At 37.8% G+C, this 15,461-nt stretch overlaps 1 protein-coding gene across 1 annotated transcript; it reads right to left on the bottom strand.

Annotated features, from left to right (window-relative positions):
• Positions 1 to 333: 333 nt before the first annotated feature.
• On the bottom strand, positions 334 to 2,839 carry LOC102870607 (melanoma-associated antigen B16-like). Its single transcript, XM_006881852.1, has 3 exons — positions 2,727 to 2,839; positions 2,390 to 2,582; positions 334 to 1,359 (listed from the first exon to the last, which is right to left on the bottom strand). The coding sequence occupies exons 1-3, from the start codon at positions 2,837 to 2,839 to the stop codon at positions 334 to 336; spliced, it is 1,332 nt and encodes a 443-aa protein (XP_006881914.1).
• Positions 2,840 to 15,461: the final 12,622 nt, after the last annotated feature.

Here is a 15,461-nt window from a genome sequence, read left to right as displayed (position 1 = left end):
ATCTGTATTCTTTCACCTATGCAAACACATACCTATTAAGGTACCATCTTATTCCACATCACAAAATACAATACAAATATTGCAAAGATGTTAAATAATATAAGCAGTGATCAATGCGTAAACATCATCCTTAACATTACAGAATCTGAACATAATGAAAAGCTTTATGAAATTAAGTGCAAGTAATCTACATCTCTCTACAAATACAGGCTTAATTTTCAATGTTGCAAATCTAGAATGCAGACACCTGATGAAATATGTTTGATTCCCTACATATTTAAAAGACTCATAGCTTTCTTGATTTTTCATGTGAACAATCTACCCCTGATATCTTCAGGGGAAAGAGATGCTTCTGGTCAGGATTCTGTAATTTGCCCTATACATGTGGAGACCTCCAAGGATGGCTGCAACTCTGGCTTGGGCTCTTTCTTCTTCATCTCTCCAAGCCTCTTCGTACTGGGATGGGAAAAATCTTGGGTCGGTTTTCTGGGCCTTGGCCACAAACTCCAGGATTCTCATCTTGGTTGTTTCAGCATGGGCTCGTGGGCCCCACAGGAATACAAACTGTGGGGGGTCACTGTTGGGCACCTGCTGGTACTCAAGGTATTGCTCTTGCACCAAATCTTTAGTGATTAAATTCTTGGGATTTCCAAAGATGAAGTGGTTCTCCTCAGGATATATCCCTGTCACGCCCAGAACTTCCCAGACTTCTTCTTCAGTGGCCCTGTTGCCCTTCATGAAGATCACACTCAAGATCAGTATGAGGAGGCCAGTCTTTGGCATGCCCTCTACTTCACTCAGCAGCCCGTCGTAGGTGAGGCCTAATTTGATCAGAATGACATAGATGTTGTTGACGGGATCCACTTCTTTCAGATCCAGACCAAAGAGCAGCTCCAGGTATTCAGTGGCTCTCGTGAGGATCTCAGGAAAGAAGTCTGAATATTCTTGCAGGACAACATTCAGCATCTCTTCCTTTGTAATAAACTCTTGGTTTTTATACTTGGTCAGCAGGAAATTCACCAGGAAATCCACTTTCATGCTTAGAAGTTCTTTGCATACACTCATAATGAATGCCAGAATCTCGGAGGTGCCTGGAATATCTTCCTCTTCTTCACTGATGGAACCGTCATTTGATCTGTTTGATGAGGTCAATGAGGCAGGAATGATAGAGGAATCCTCATCTTCAAGACCCAGGGAATCACTGGGTGTTTCGTCATCAAGATACTCTTCCAGGTTATCAACCATTGGAAAACTGGAGGGAGAGGGAAGGAGTTCCTCCAGAGATTGATCGCCCTGTGTACTGTCCAGGTCCTCAATTTCACCAAGCCATGACTTCTCCTGCTCCTGAGACATGATGACCTTTGTAGACAGCAGCAAGGACGAGTGCACTTAGCAATTGGGACCAGAACCTGAGGAGAGAAGGATACTGTGGGTGACCTAAGTTGCCAAAATGAACTGTGATGCTTCTGATTAAAGCTATTTGCAATAATCTTCTTATGATAATGATCTACAGCCTCAAATGCCATCTTTTCTAAGTGTTATGTTCCCTAGGGATCTAAAAGAAGTATGAATGCTCCACTGGCTTTAACCAGTCAACCCAGGACAGAACTCTCACATCTGATAGCAGACTGGTAGGCCTGGGTTCTGCTGAGGTCCATTTCTTTTGGATGGAAGGATCCTAGCTTAGGTTCATTACATTTTTTTTTCCTGGTAGGTTTGGAAACCTATTCTGTGAAATTAGGCAATGGTGCTTTTTTGGCAAGCTCACTTTATGCTGCCCAATCCAAATAATGCAGGTAGTGAAAGGCTTGTCGAATCTCATCTATACGATGAGGTAGTTTGACAAAGCCTTCAGCAGTGCTCTCTCTTGTAGGGTTAGATGGTGGCATTATCTACCGCAAAAAGTCTTCAGAATGGACACTGGTGGATAAATTTGGTCTACATTTACATTAACTACATTTACCAATTTTTGCCGAAGATCTCTCTTCTCTGAAATACCAGGCAAGTAAATTTCGTGACACTTTCTCCTATTCAAATAAGCACTATGGCAAAACTCCTGTAATAGGATCTATATATACATTGGTAAAAATTACTCGTGGTCCTTCCATGGACTCCTGTAGGATTGATGATTCTTCCTTATACTGATTTGGTAAATCAAAGGAATTGCACTGCCAACCCTAAGTGGCCAAATTCATGTTCCACCAGTTTCTTGGCATGAGAAAAAAGGTCAGTGTCCTTCTGCGCAATTTACAACGCCTGAAAATCTGTTGGAAGGGTGAGCTATGAATAAAACATTCGAATAAAGGCCCAAAACAACCACCACCACCACCTACGTAAAAGTCTCAGCATTCTCAGAGCCTCAAAGCTAGTATCAGCACTCAGTTGGTACCCCCTCCCCCGTTTCCCAGGGTGGGTGTCCCACACTTCTGGTTTTCCCGTGGACCCCGAGCAGATCGTGGTCCGCCACAGTCCTTGGCTTCGTCTCAGCATTCCGCACCGTGAGTGAGGGCTCTCCCAGGCTGCCGTCCAGCCCCACCGTCTCAAGGGTGATTCTTTCTGCACAAGCCCCTCGTTCCGGGGTCCTTCATACCCTCAAGTCTCACTTAAGGGTCCTACCTTGAAACCAGGTAGGTTTATCTTCTCTCAGGCAGACCTGTGAAAGCACGTGCAGTCCACGTCTCCACCGAGTCTCCAGAGATGGAAAATGAAACCAAGACATAGAATACCCGATCACCTTTCTGGGGTCTCCCAGAGGTGATCGCAAGGGCGAGCTCTGCGCACCCCCCTTCGACGGCAGGGGCCGCCGCCAGTACTGCACGCTCAGGGTCCTCAACTCCATGTCCTCGGTACTGGCATTTCTTCTTTGCCTGAGCTGAGTTTACACCCCTCACACCAAGTGTTATATGTCTGAGAGCCATAAAGAACAAGTGAGGGAACAATTGTCTCACAGCCATCATGCTGTCAACCTGAACACTTAGGTTTCTCTTTTGTACAATGCCCTCATTCCCAGTTACTCTGGGCAATCACTGGCAACGAATGAGTGGTGTTCCTGAAGTACAAGGCCAGCGATAGAATACTAAACATATGCATAAAAGAAAAATCTATATGACCACTATTCAGATTGATGCACCAACTTGTATAATCGGAAGTTGATTGAACATGTAAACAAGGTTCAATACTAATAAATTATTATTGGAATTTAAAATTGCTACTCTGTCACCCCTTCCACCCCTCATAGTAACCATCCTAGTTTATATATATATTATTTTAAAGTAGAATTTAATTTAAAAATAGAGGGAAAAATTAGAACATCGGAGATAGAAATGAAACTGGAGCTATTTTGATAGAATTTTCTATGACCAAAACTTACTCATTGCAAATACTTCTTTGAGGGGGGGAAGGCATAAACAGTGACACATGAACATCAGCAGCTGGAATATGCAGTAATCAAACAGACGACATCTGTGAGTAGGGTGAGAATGGCTCTGGTTTGAATAGGATTTTGTTCTGTTATACTATATAGGGTCATTATGAGTCGGAACTGGCTAGACTGCACCTGACGACAAAAAAATAAGGCTAGACCCTGAGTGGTTCCAATTGTTAAGTATCTGACTGCTAGAAGAAATGTTTGGGTTTGTTTTTCGTTGGGTTTTATGTGTGTGTCTGTGTGTTGTTGTTGTTGTTGTTTTTCATTCAGACTCACCTTGTCTTGGAAGATAGGTCTGGAAATTTGCTTCTGAAAAAAAAAGAAGAAGAAACAGTTGTACCGTACACACTTAAAGAAGCTATTGAATGACATCTAACAACAGTAACAACAATGATTGTTATATTTATAGTAATTAGGTCAGCTTCTGAAGAGATCACAGTGCTCAAATCTGCTGCAAAGGACCTCTTTAAAATGAATATGTAATAACGTTACTATAAGGAATATTTCATTTCAAATATTTAGAAAATAAATAAGAACAGAGATAGACAAAGTGATAGTATTTCAAGAAAAGAGGTAAAGTGAGGGAATCCGTCTATTTTACAGGGCATCAGCACTGAGAACATACTTTACCTGGGAAGTCCCTGAAAGAGCGAGCCTACGTCTCAGTGGAAGAATCCCAGGCGGCGCATCCACTTCATGAGTGAGAGTTTGACTTGAATCAAAGGAACCTCTTGCTTTATAGTAGAGTGTAAACACCTCTATCTGATTGTTCTACATTGATGCACAATGGAACCCATACAGAAGAATGCAATGTTTCTCTCTCTTTCCGGAACTGGCCCATGTTCCCAAGATAAAGAAACGTCCCTCATCTCTATAGATGTATCATCCTAGAGAACGGGCCAGATTCTTCGGGGAGGAAAACAGTTCCCTATTCTTCTTCATCAAGGATTGTAATCTTTCTTGGGTACATCTTCTCCTAGAGTTAATAACTTTGTTCGTGCCTCAGGTCAAGTATCAGTCAGCATGTTCTCAATATGATATTCTGTTTCTAAGATGGAGCCCATCTGCTTAATCTTTATTTTTCCCACAAACCTTCAAGGAGATGGATTGACACAATGACTATAACAATGGGTTTAAACACATAAAATGTGGTGAAGATGGCACAATATGGCAGGGTTTTCTTCCATTCTAGGGTTATTTTATTCCATTTAAGGTTATTATTAATTGGTATTGACTTCATGGCTTCTAACAACATGGGCCAAGAGAATTTAAATTCTGCTGCTGTAATATGTGTTTAAATTGCCAACATCATTTAGAGTGTTGTAACACACAATTGCCTTTCTGAGAATTGAAGATTATTTTCTTTTTTATGTTCTCCATATTTTTCCGATCATCTCTTATTCTTCTTATTGTATATTCCCTTTCCCTAACTGAAGGTGTGCTAATGGTATAGTACATTAGATATTGGGTTGCTATTTAAAAGTTCAGATAACCAAAAGATCATCAGTTTGAATCCACCAGATGTTCTGTGGGAGGAAGATGAGTAGTCTTATAACATACAGATTTATAGCATTAGCAACTCATGAAGGGTCACTGCAAGTATAAATGGACTTGAAGTCAGTGGATTCCTTAATAAAATGATTTCAATATATTTTGTTAAAAATAAAGTTCCAGAGTTTTGATTGATTGATTGATTTTCATATATTAAAGCTTACTCAAAAAAGTCCTTAATATAGATTGTAAAATGGTACAACCTCTCTAGAAGGCATTTTGGTCTTTCCTCAGAAAACTGAACATAGAAATTCCATTTGATCCAGCTGTTTCACTGTTTGGAATGTACACCGAGAGAATGAGAAGTGAGGCACAAATGGAGACTTGTACATCAATGTTCACAGCAGCGTTATTCACCATTGCAAGGACATGGAAACAGCCCAAATGTCCAACTGCAACTGAATGGATTGAGAAATTATCGTATATTCACATGATGGAATACTATGCAGCACTCCTGAGCAATAATTTTGTAAATCACTATCTAACTTGAGAGAGACTGAGTATGAGGACAGGGGAGCAGAGATGATAGCATGGGCAGGTTGGGGTGTTAATCATAGGGTCACACGATTTGATAGGTGGAGGGAGAGGTGGGTAAAGGCAAGGGGAACAATCTGGTGTGAAAAACAATGTATTCAAATTTCATAGGTAAACCAGTATAAGATAAAAATTTTATTAAAAAAGATTCTCTAATATAATGTAACTTGCACTCAATCACCTTTTTATGAAAAAAAAATAGTTTCTATTGTAATATCTTCTCTTTAGGGAAGATTCAGAATTACAACTACTTTTCTGGATAGTGCTAATATATTTTATCTGTACCCATAACATTATGGTTATGCTTGAATATTAACAATGCTAACAAATATTGTTGTTCTTAGGTGCCTTAGAGTCAGCTGTACGACTCACAGTGACCCTATGAACAACAGATCTAAACTTTGACTTATCCTCACTATCTTCACAATCTCTGACATTTTGAGTCCATTGTTGTAGTCATTGTCTTTTTACAGAAACTAGCCCCTCCTGACAACACGCCCAAAGTATGTGAGATGAAGTTTCACCATCTTTGCCATTAAAGAGTTCTCTGATTGTACTTTGCCCAAAACAAATTCCTTGTTCTTTGGTAAGTCTTGTCAGTAGTCTTGTCCAACACCACAATTCAAAGGCATAGATTTATTTTCTCTCTTCTTTATTCATTGTCCAACTTTCAGATGCATAGGAAGCAATTGAAAATACTTTGGCTTGGGTCAAGCACACCTTAGTATTGAAATGTATACCCTTGCTTTTTAGTGCTTTGGAGAAATCTTTAACAGCAGATTTCCAAAGTACAACATGTCTTTTTATTTCTTGCCTGCTGCCGTCATGCATGTTGATTGTGGATCCAAGTGAAATTAAAGCACTGACAACTTTAATCTTTTCTCCATCTATCATGTCGTTGCTTGGTGGTTCAATGGTGAGAATTTTTGTTTTCTTGAAATTGAGGAATACTCTATATTGAGGGCTGTAGTCTTGGATCTTCTGTAGTAAGAAGTTAGAGTTTTCTTCACTTTTTGAAAGCAAGGTTGTGGCATCTGTATAACACAGGTTGTTGATGAGTCTTCCTCCAATCCTGATGCCACATTCTTCTTCGTGTAGTTAACTTCTCTAATAATTTGCTCAGCATATGGATCAAATAGATGTGGAGAAAGAACACACTCCTGACACACAACTTTCCTGATTTTAGAGCATGCTGTTGTTGCTATTCATTGCCATTTGGTTGCAGTCAGTGAATTTTCATAGGCTATTACTCGCTTAGGAGGAGATTACCCATCTTTCTCTAGTGTAGCAAGGGGTAGTTTCGACAGTACAACTCCTTACCCACTATGCCACCAAAGGTCCTATTCCTAAAACAGATGCTAGGTTGGATCTAAATGTGCTTACGTCTGTGCGGGCTTGTAGTACATGTGTTATAAGTTTTTTTAGGTTCAGATAAGAGTTCATAAATATTATTGACATATTGAATAATATCTTCATTGAACAATAATATAAAATTTTCACATGAATTGTCTTTTTTGCTGACTAGCTAAGAATTTGGGTAAATTAGCAGAAATCGTGTTTCTAGAAAATATTTGAGAAACTTCTAGGGCCTCATTGTTGTTGTTTTTGTTGTTATGGGCCTCATTACCTTTGGTTAATATCAACAAATGCATTTTTTTTCTTTTGAAAGACCATATTCATGTTCCTAAAGAACTGTAATCTTCTGTTCACATAGCTTAAAAAGTAGTTTCTAGGACTATGCTTGATAATGCTTAATAACTCAGACTTTAAAAATGACTTGAAAGTCTTCTGAATCATTAGCTCTTTTTCTCTTTGCATCCTTGCATCTGTACTGATTCGTTATGAAAAACCTTAGAACACAAGCACTAGCCATTACATACACTGTGTGAATCAACATACGGAACTTTCTGGTAACTAAGTCTTACTGTAGTGACATGAACTCATAAAATCATAGCAATCTCGTTTTCATTACAGTATTCTTTTGAGGTTTGTTTTTTGTGTTTGTTTTCTTTTTTTAAATGTGTTTTATTTTCAAAGACATCCAAGATCTACCTAAAACAAACTAGGTGATTTTTAGTATTTATTATCTTTTTATTACTTGGACAATTGCAGAGTATTTTGTTTTGTCTTGTTAATGAGCAAAATACAAAACAAGGCATAGTTATGAAGTGAAATACTGGAATCAAGATATTCCAATGCAGAGTGGCACTAACACAAGCCAAGAATAGGTTGTCCTTACAAAGAACTAATAAAGATCAATTGTGTGTGGTGACGGCCCTCCATTTTTCTAAAAAATTATTTCCTCAGCCATGTGGTCAAAACACTGAACTCTCACAATGAAATGTGTATTTTCATTTGTTTAAGTAATACTAGAGAAGAATGGTGGCACTAAATTGTAGCTTGAAGATTAAAGAATAATGCTTAAACGAAGAAACAGTTGTTAGTAAACCAGGCCATGATGAAAAGACTACAGGGGCTTGAGCTGGCATCACTTTTGGAAGAAATGTAGATGCAGAAGGTGGAATTACTTGAAGACTTTTGGCATTTGTGAAGTGGCTCAGAAAGAAAAGACAAAAAGAAGCAGTCACTATAATGTGCCAAGAGCAATATATGCAGCCTTATCTCATTTGATATTCCAAATATAGATAAACTTTGTCAGAATATTTCTGTTAAATATAAGTCAGTGACAGGCAGACAATTTATTTATATTGCACTGCTTTTTAAATTTCTGATAAGAAAACAAGAAAAACCTCTCTGCTTTTACTTCTAGTAAGTTCCCTTTGAGGTTGTTGTCTTCTGGTTTCCTGATCCTTGGGTCCTTCTCTTCTGTTCTGCTTTTTTCCCATTCGAGCATGTTAGAAAATTCTGCCCTTTTGGCCTTGATATTCTGGATTGCATTTTCGTTTATTTCAGTTATTTCCAGTATTGTGTTGATTGTACCTTCTCTATCTTGTGGTGATTTTAAAAATTCTTGTACTTCTTTATCTATGCTTTCAAAAAAAAAAGAGATTGAGAAAACCCATGTAATGTATTTTTCTTAAATAGCCATAACAGGTTTGGAATGGTAAAAGTACCCATGTATGTCTATCTGTGAAAATGGGTCACTAACTCTGAGCTGTAGACCATTTTAGGCAGCAGAACCCTGAGAAGCAACCATGAAAAGCTCTTTCTTCCCTTATGTGCCAACACTCTGAAAATGGTGCTTTAAGAATTAAGTTACAGTTCATGCCCTAATAACTAAAAGATGTTTTTAAAATGTGCTCAATTTAGAATAACTTTTGGGCTTTTTCAAACAATGTAAACGTTGTTATTCACATGAAGTATCTAGAATTAGCAAGTAATAGCGAGACCAAAGTTTGTTACTGGTTTCCAAGGGCAGATAAGAGTGGAAAGAGGGAATCATTGTGTAAGAAACATTTATTTTGTGATGATGGAAAATTTGCCAATAGTTATTAATGATAGCTGTACAACGTGACTAATCACTATCACTTAATTGTACGTATGAAAAATATTAAATTAGGGAAAAAGTTAGTATTCTTATATAGACAGTTTTGAAGTTAAAAGAACTTTTAGTACTTTAAAAGGATGACACTTCATTTCCACAGTACAGTAGAGTACACCAGGATTCCATTAAGTTATGCAAGACTAAGGTGAGGACCAGTTGCAAAGAAGGTAACACTGATGTCACATAGAGCCATCTCAACAGGTGAGATACTAATTAGGTTTTCTTTATTGATCCTCTTTCTATCCATGTTTATATTAGTGATACAAAGCTCCTCTGTTAAGCAAGGGCCTGAAAAAAAATCAGAATCCAATATGTAGAAATAGCCATAAGTTGGAGGCAAAATTCTGGTGGATGCTGCCTCTCATAAGGACAGGGTGTATTCTTAACATCCTGAGGCTAGCACTTAATGCTTGGCTTTGAATTTGAAAAAAATGAGACCCTTTAAATAAAGTAACTGTTGAACTTAACAGTAAACTAAGGTTTGGAAAAACAGTAAACGAAAGTTTGGAGAAAAGAGTTATCAAAGAGAAAATTCATTTTTATGTACATTTCAGTAAATTAAGTAATAAAACTTGATGGTTTGCTACCTACTATGTGGTTTATATTTGAGAGTTTTGTAGGACCTAGGGTATTTTCTTAACAAACAAGAGATAAGAAATATTTAGTTGTACAAAATATTAAGAAAACCTTATGTATTTTTAAAACAACATTAGTGAATATTGAAATATTACTTTCATTAGCCAAGTCACAATACTTCTATTGTACATTGGCTGATAGTTTCAAGGACAAATTAATCTTCACCTATTTATACAATACACACATTTTGTTTTGTGACGTTAATTACAATACCCACAATGTAACTTCTTTCTTTCTGCTTTTTCTTGACATTCGCCTTTGCAATAATAATTTTATCTGTGCCCTTCCTGTATCTGAGCTTTATCTCAGGGCAAATGTTGCCCTTTTGATTTTGTGTGCTTGGTTGATCTGAAGAATAAGTACCTCCCTTGTGTTACCCTCCTTTTTAATTTTGCAGCTTGGTGCCAGCAAGTTCAGTCTAATTCAAAGTAATCTATTGTACAAAAGAAGGAACTCTGGTAGCCTAGTAAGGAGTGGTTCTGCCAGTCAAAGACAGTTTGAATCCACCAACTGTTTAGTTCAATAGTTATTGTATTTTAAGACTTTCAAGTAATTTGGAGAGGTCCCTGACTGCAGACTTTCCCAGTGTAATGAATGTGTCCTGATCTCCTGACTGATGGCACCAAGAGTGTTGATTGTGGATCCAAGCAAAATGAAGTCCTTGACAATTTCAATCTTTTGTCCACTTATCATGATGTTGCTTATTGGTCCAGCAGTGAAAATTTTTCTCTTCTTGATAGTGAGATGCAATCCATATTGAAGGATGTAGTCTTTGATCTTGTACAGCAAGTACATCAAGTGCTTCTCACTTTCAGCAAATAAGGTTGTTTCATCTCCATAATGCATATAATGGATAAGTCTTCTCATCCTCATGCCTGATTCTTTTTCACAGATCCCAGCTTTTCAAATAATTTGCTCAGCATACAGTTTGAATAGGTACACAGAAAGGATACTATACCATTCTTAGTTTTAAACTATGTAGTGTTCCCTTTAGACATAAGCCAAATCAAGTGTTCTGGGATTCCCAACCTATACTTGGACCAAGAGGCAGTCATCAAAACAGAGTAAGAAAACAGTACATGGCTCAAAACAGGGAAGGGTGTATGACAGGGATGTGTCCTATCTCCAACCTTTTCAACCTATATGCAGAACAGATCATGCGGGAGGCTGAGCTCTATGAGGAGGAATGTGGCATCAGGATCAGAAGAGGACTCATAAACAGCCTGCATTATGCAGATGAAACCTTGCTTGCTGAAATTGAGGAGGACCTGAAGCACTTACTGCAGAGGGTCAAGGACTGCAGCCTTCAATATGGATTGAAGCTCAACACCAAGAAAACAAAGATTCTCATAACAGGGCTGTTCAACAGCATCATGATGGTAGTGAAGAGTTTGAGATTATTAACAACCTCAGTTTGCTTTGCTCCACAATCAACACTCTTGGTACCAGCAGCCAGGAAATGAAAAGGCAAATTGAGTTGGGAAAGTCTACTGTCAGGGACATCTCCAGAGTACTGAAAGACAACGATGTCAGTCTGGAGACTAAGGTGCCGCTGATCCAGGCCCTGGTCTTCACAATTATGTCCTATGCATTAGAAAGCTGGACAATGACTAGGAATGATAGGAGAATTGAGGTCTTTAAGCTGTGGTGCTGAAGAAGAGTATTTAATATACTGTGGACTGTTAAGAGAATAAACACCCTTACCCTGGGGAGGGTGAAACCAGGCTTCTCCTTGGAGGCAAGGATTCTGAATCTTCATCTGACATACTTTGGGCATGTTGCAAGGAGGGGCCAGTCCTTGTAGAGTCGAATTATGTTTGGGAGGGTGGAGGAACAGCATAGGAAGGGAAGACCCTCAATAAAATGGACTGGCTCGGTGACTGAGGTAATGAGGGTAGGTGTGTTGGAAATGGTGAGGTTGGCTCAGGATAGAGCAGGATTCAAAGCTGTTTTGCATAGGGTCACTATGAGTTGCGGGTGACTCAAGAACACATAACAAGAAAAACAACCACAGTTTTTTCTTCATCTGTTTGTAAAATAGCCTCCTTGTCCAGGTCCAGGCTTCTCATGACCATAATCAGGTGCTCTGAGATTCCAATCTTTTCAATATTAACCACAACTTGAATCCACACGGTCAAATGTCTTTGCATAGTCAATAAATCACAAATAGACATTATTCTGTTATTCTCTTCTTTCATTTATTATTTGTCTGACATCAGCCGTGATATTCCTGGTACCACAGCCTCTTCTAAACCTACCTTTAACTTTTGGAAGTTCTCTGTCAATGTACTGTTCTAGCTGGTTTTGGATTATCTTCAGCAATTTTTTTTGCTTATATATGATATTAATGATACTGTTTAATAATTTCCATGTTTGGTTGTATTACCTTTCTTGGGAATGGGAACAAATATGGATCTCATCGAGTTTGCCAGGTAGCTGTCTTCAAAATTTCTTGGTACATACTGATAAGCATGACCAGGATTTCATCTGTTATTTGACACATGCCAATTATTATTCCAGCTATTCCAGTCAAGAAAAGTGTGCTGCATTATTTACAATAGAAAATAATTGGAAGCAATCCAAGTGCCCATCAACAAACGAATGAATAGAAAAACTATAACATATTCATATAATGGAATACTATGCAGCACTAAAAAAATGAACCCATAAAACATTACACAACATGGGTGACCCTGCAGAACATCTATGCTGGGTAAAGTATCTCAGTCACAAAAGACAAATATTGCACTGCATGACTCTTATAAAGCAGACCTGACAAGAGGGTTTGGGAGGAGAATAGGATAAGAGTGGATGAATAATGAACATTGCACTGGAACAGATGAAAGAAAGAACTGTTTAAAAGAAATATATGATTAGACATTATAGAACAGCCCATAATAAGAGGTACATTGCAAAGAGGACTGAGGGAGATGAGGTGTGAAACAATGAATGACTATTTTAAAAAATGGGAAAAGTAAACTGGGGGAAGGGAAAGGGGGGTAAAAATGTGCAACAATGAATGAATGAAAATCTAACTTTTTTGTACACTTTCTTTAAAATAATAATTAAAATAAAAAAATTTATTTAAAAAATTACCAAAAAAAACCATAGATGTGTGTAAAAAAATGTATCAAAGACTACAGACTTCGATATAGATTACATGTCAACTCAAGAAGACTTTTGTCATTTTTAGCCTCACTACTAAGCCAATAGCCAAATTAATGATAGATGGGAAAAAGATTGAAATTGTCAACGACTTCATCTTACTTGGATCCACAATCAACATCCTTAGTACCAGCAGTCAGGAGGTCAGGAAAGTCTGCAGTCAGGATCATCTCCAAATTACTGAGGAACAATGATATCAGTTTGAAGACTAAGATGTGTCTGATTCAGTCTTTTCAATAACTTGATATGCATCTGAGAGCTTCACAATAATGATAACAGAAGAATTTATGCCTTTGAGTTGTGGTTTTGGAGTACTGAATATCCCACAGTATTTGCCAAAAGGACAAACAGATATGTCTTGGAGAAAATGCAGTCAGATTGCTCCATAGAGGTAAGGGTGGGCAATGTTTATCTCACTCACTTCGGGCATGTTGTTAGGACGGGGTAAAGAGACATATTTAAAAAGGTGCAGAGTTAGAGAAAGAGTTTAAAACCCCAATAAGATAGATTGGCCCAATGATTGTAGCAGTGAGCTCAAGTATGTAAAAAATAATGAGGATGACGCAGGATAGGACAAGGTTCTTATCTGTTGTTCACAGGGTTTATACTTGACTCAATGGCACCTAAGAAGAACAATATATTCAAATGTGTTTGTATAGTTATAAAACACAAGTAAACAACTTTCTAATATTCTCAACTTTTGAATACTACTACAGCCATTTCTTTTTGTCTTCAAAATTTTATTTGCATGTGATATTAATACTATTGTTCAATAATTTTCACATTTTGTTGAGTCTCCTTATTTTGACATGTGCACAAATAAGGATCTCTTCCGGTTTTGTTTAACAGAAATTTGACTAGAGGGATGAGTTTAGTTCCAAGACAAAAGATTAAAGTCCCTAGTTTCCAGGGTGTCCACAATTTCTATCAGAACAATAAGCCTAGTAATTCTTACCTTTTTTTAGTTTTATTCAACACTTTTTTTGTACCCTTCGCTTAGGACCTTCTAATGTGATCCCTTTTCAAGTGATTATCAAGGGTAGCTGGGCATCATTCAGTTCTTCCCATCTTGGGGACATAGTCTAAAAAGCATTTACACTAATTGTTTCTTTGCTTTCTTTCCTCTTTTTTATTCTAGACAGGGAAAGACCAATACTTGCACTTGAGTAGCTATAGCTACTCAAAAGCATTTTAAACCCCACCTGCTATTCACCAAAGTAGCATGTAAAACATTTTTGTACACTGCCGGCCTTTTTAAGAATGTCTGAATGGTTTAGATCCTTGGAACAAGCTACATAGATGCATAGTGAATGAATAAAACACTCTTTACAAATATGTATGATGCTTTTTTATTATTTTTTTATTTCAATCAAAAGATCAATGTCTAACGTAGCTATGCATTAATCATATCTTGTCTCTTTTTTCATTTTAAAATCACTTGTTTCCCAAGTATTATTATTTTTCTCTACCATCACAGTAGCTCTACACATCCATCTTGGATAGTTTATTTACTGGTCTCTCTACTTCGTCTCTTTATCCTATTATAGTCATCTTGTGGGGTGAAAAAGTCTTAACTTTTCTATCTGACTAAAAGGCAAAAATCAGCACATAACACATAAGATATACTTGGGATTTTTAGCTGCACACAAAAATGATTATGGAGAGTTTAATATCCTCATTCATGATAAACAGAAGCAATAAAATCGAGTCAGCACCCCTCAGTACAGATTCAACAAGAACAACATTTAAACCTTAATTTTCACAAATGAAGTTTGCCAGAAACAGAATCTAGCATGTAAGAAATTTATTAGGAATCAACTCCTTTGAAAGGAAGTGAGAGGACACCAATTTGGTCAGAGACTGAAATAAGACCGCAATGCAGGTCACATGAGGCCTTGGCAAACTCGGCAGGGAGTTCTGCACTGACCTTCCAAGTTTCTGCTGTCAGACTGAAATAGCTGGTCTATCTCACCTGCAATCAGGCAGGACATGTAGGCTTTCCTGATGAGTTGTAACCTTGGCCCAGGTGGCTATCTACAGCTGAGGCAGACCCTCTAAGAACTAACAGATGGAAGCAGTATGTTGACTGCACTCCATCTGAGTGAGAAATAAGTCTTATTTTGAGAAGTGCAATTCAAAAGTTTTCACCCCATTGAACTCTTATTTTGATTTCTCAGTCAGAAATATCGATCACCTTCCTATAGCAAGATGTGCAATTTGCTACCATTAAACTCTTGGGACATTTTAAGACAGAGCAGAAGCAAGTTTGTCATTATATCACTGAGATGGCTCTATGGAAATGAGGAGGTATTGAACTACTGCTCAGAAATTTCATTCATATATTTCTCAGTCTGTGAAGTCCATTGGCAAGCTCAAACTCTTAGGGAACCAGTCACAATTCTATTGAGTTTATATGTTAAGTACCCTTCTTAATAAATTGTCTCGGGAGTTCCAGTGGCCTAATTGTAAGAAGCTGTATCACAAACCCAGAAGTGCATGGTTCGAATCCACCAGATGCTCTGCTGGAGAAGGGGAGACAATATCCTCCTATACCAGTAAGATCTGATTTGACGGTACACACATACAAAATAATTTTAAAAATTGTCTCATGTCTTAGTACACTGTCAGCTCCCTCTACGTATA

The sequence above is a fragment of the Elephantulus edwardii genome, unplaced genomic scaffold (genome assembly GCF_000299155.1).
Source record: "Elephantulus edwardii isolate Elephantulus edwardi_28Jun2011 unplaced genomic scaffold, EleEdw1.0 scaffold00016, whole genome shotgun sequence".
Lineage (NCBI taxonomy): Eukaryota > Metazoa > Chordata > Mammalia > Macroscelidea > Macroscelididae > Elephantulus > Elephantulus edwardii.
The sequence above is the reverse complement of the archived record's forward strand: the minus strand, read 5'-3'. Positions and strand labels throughout refer to the sequence as shown.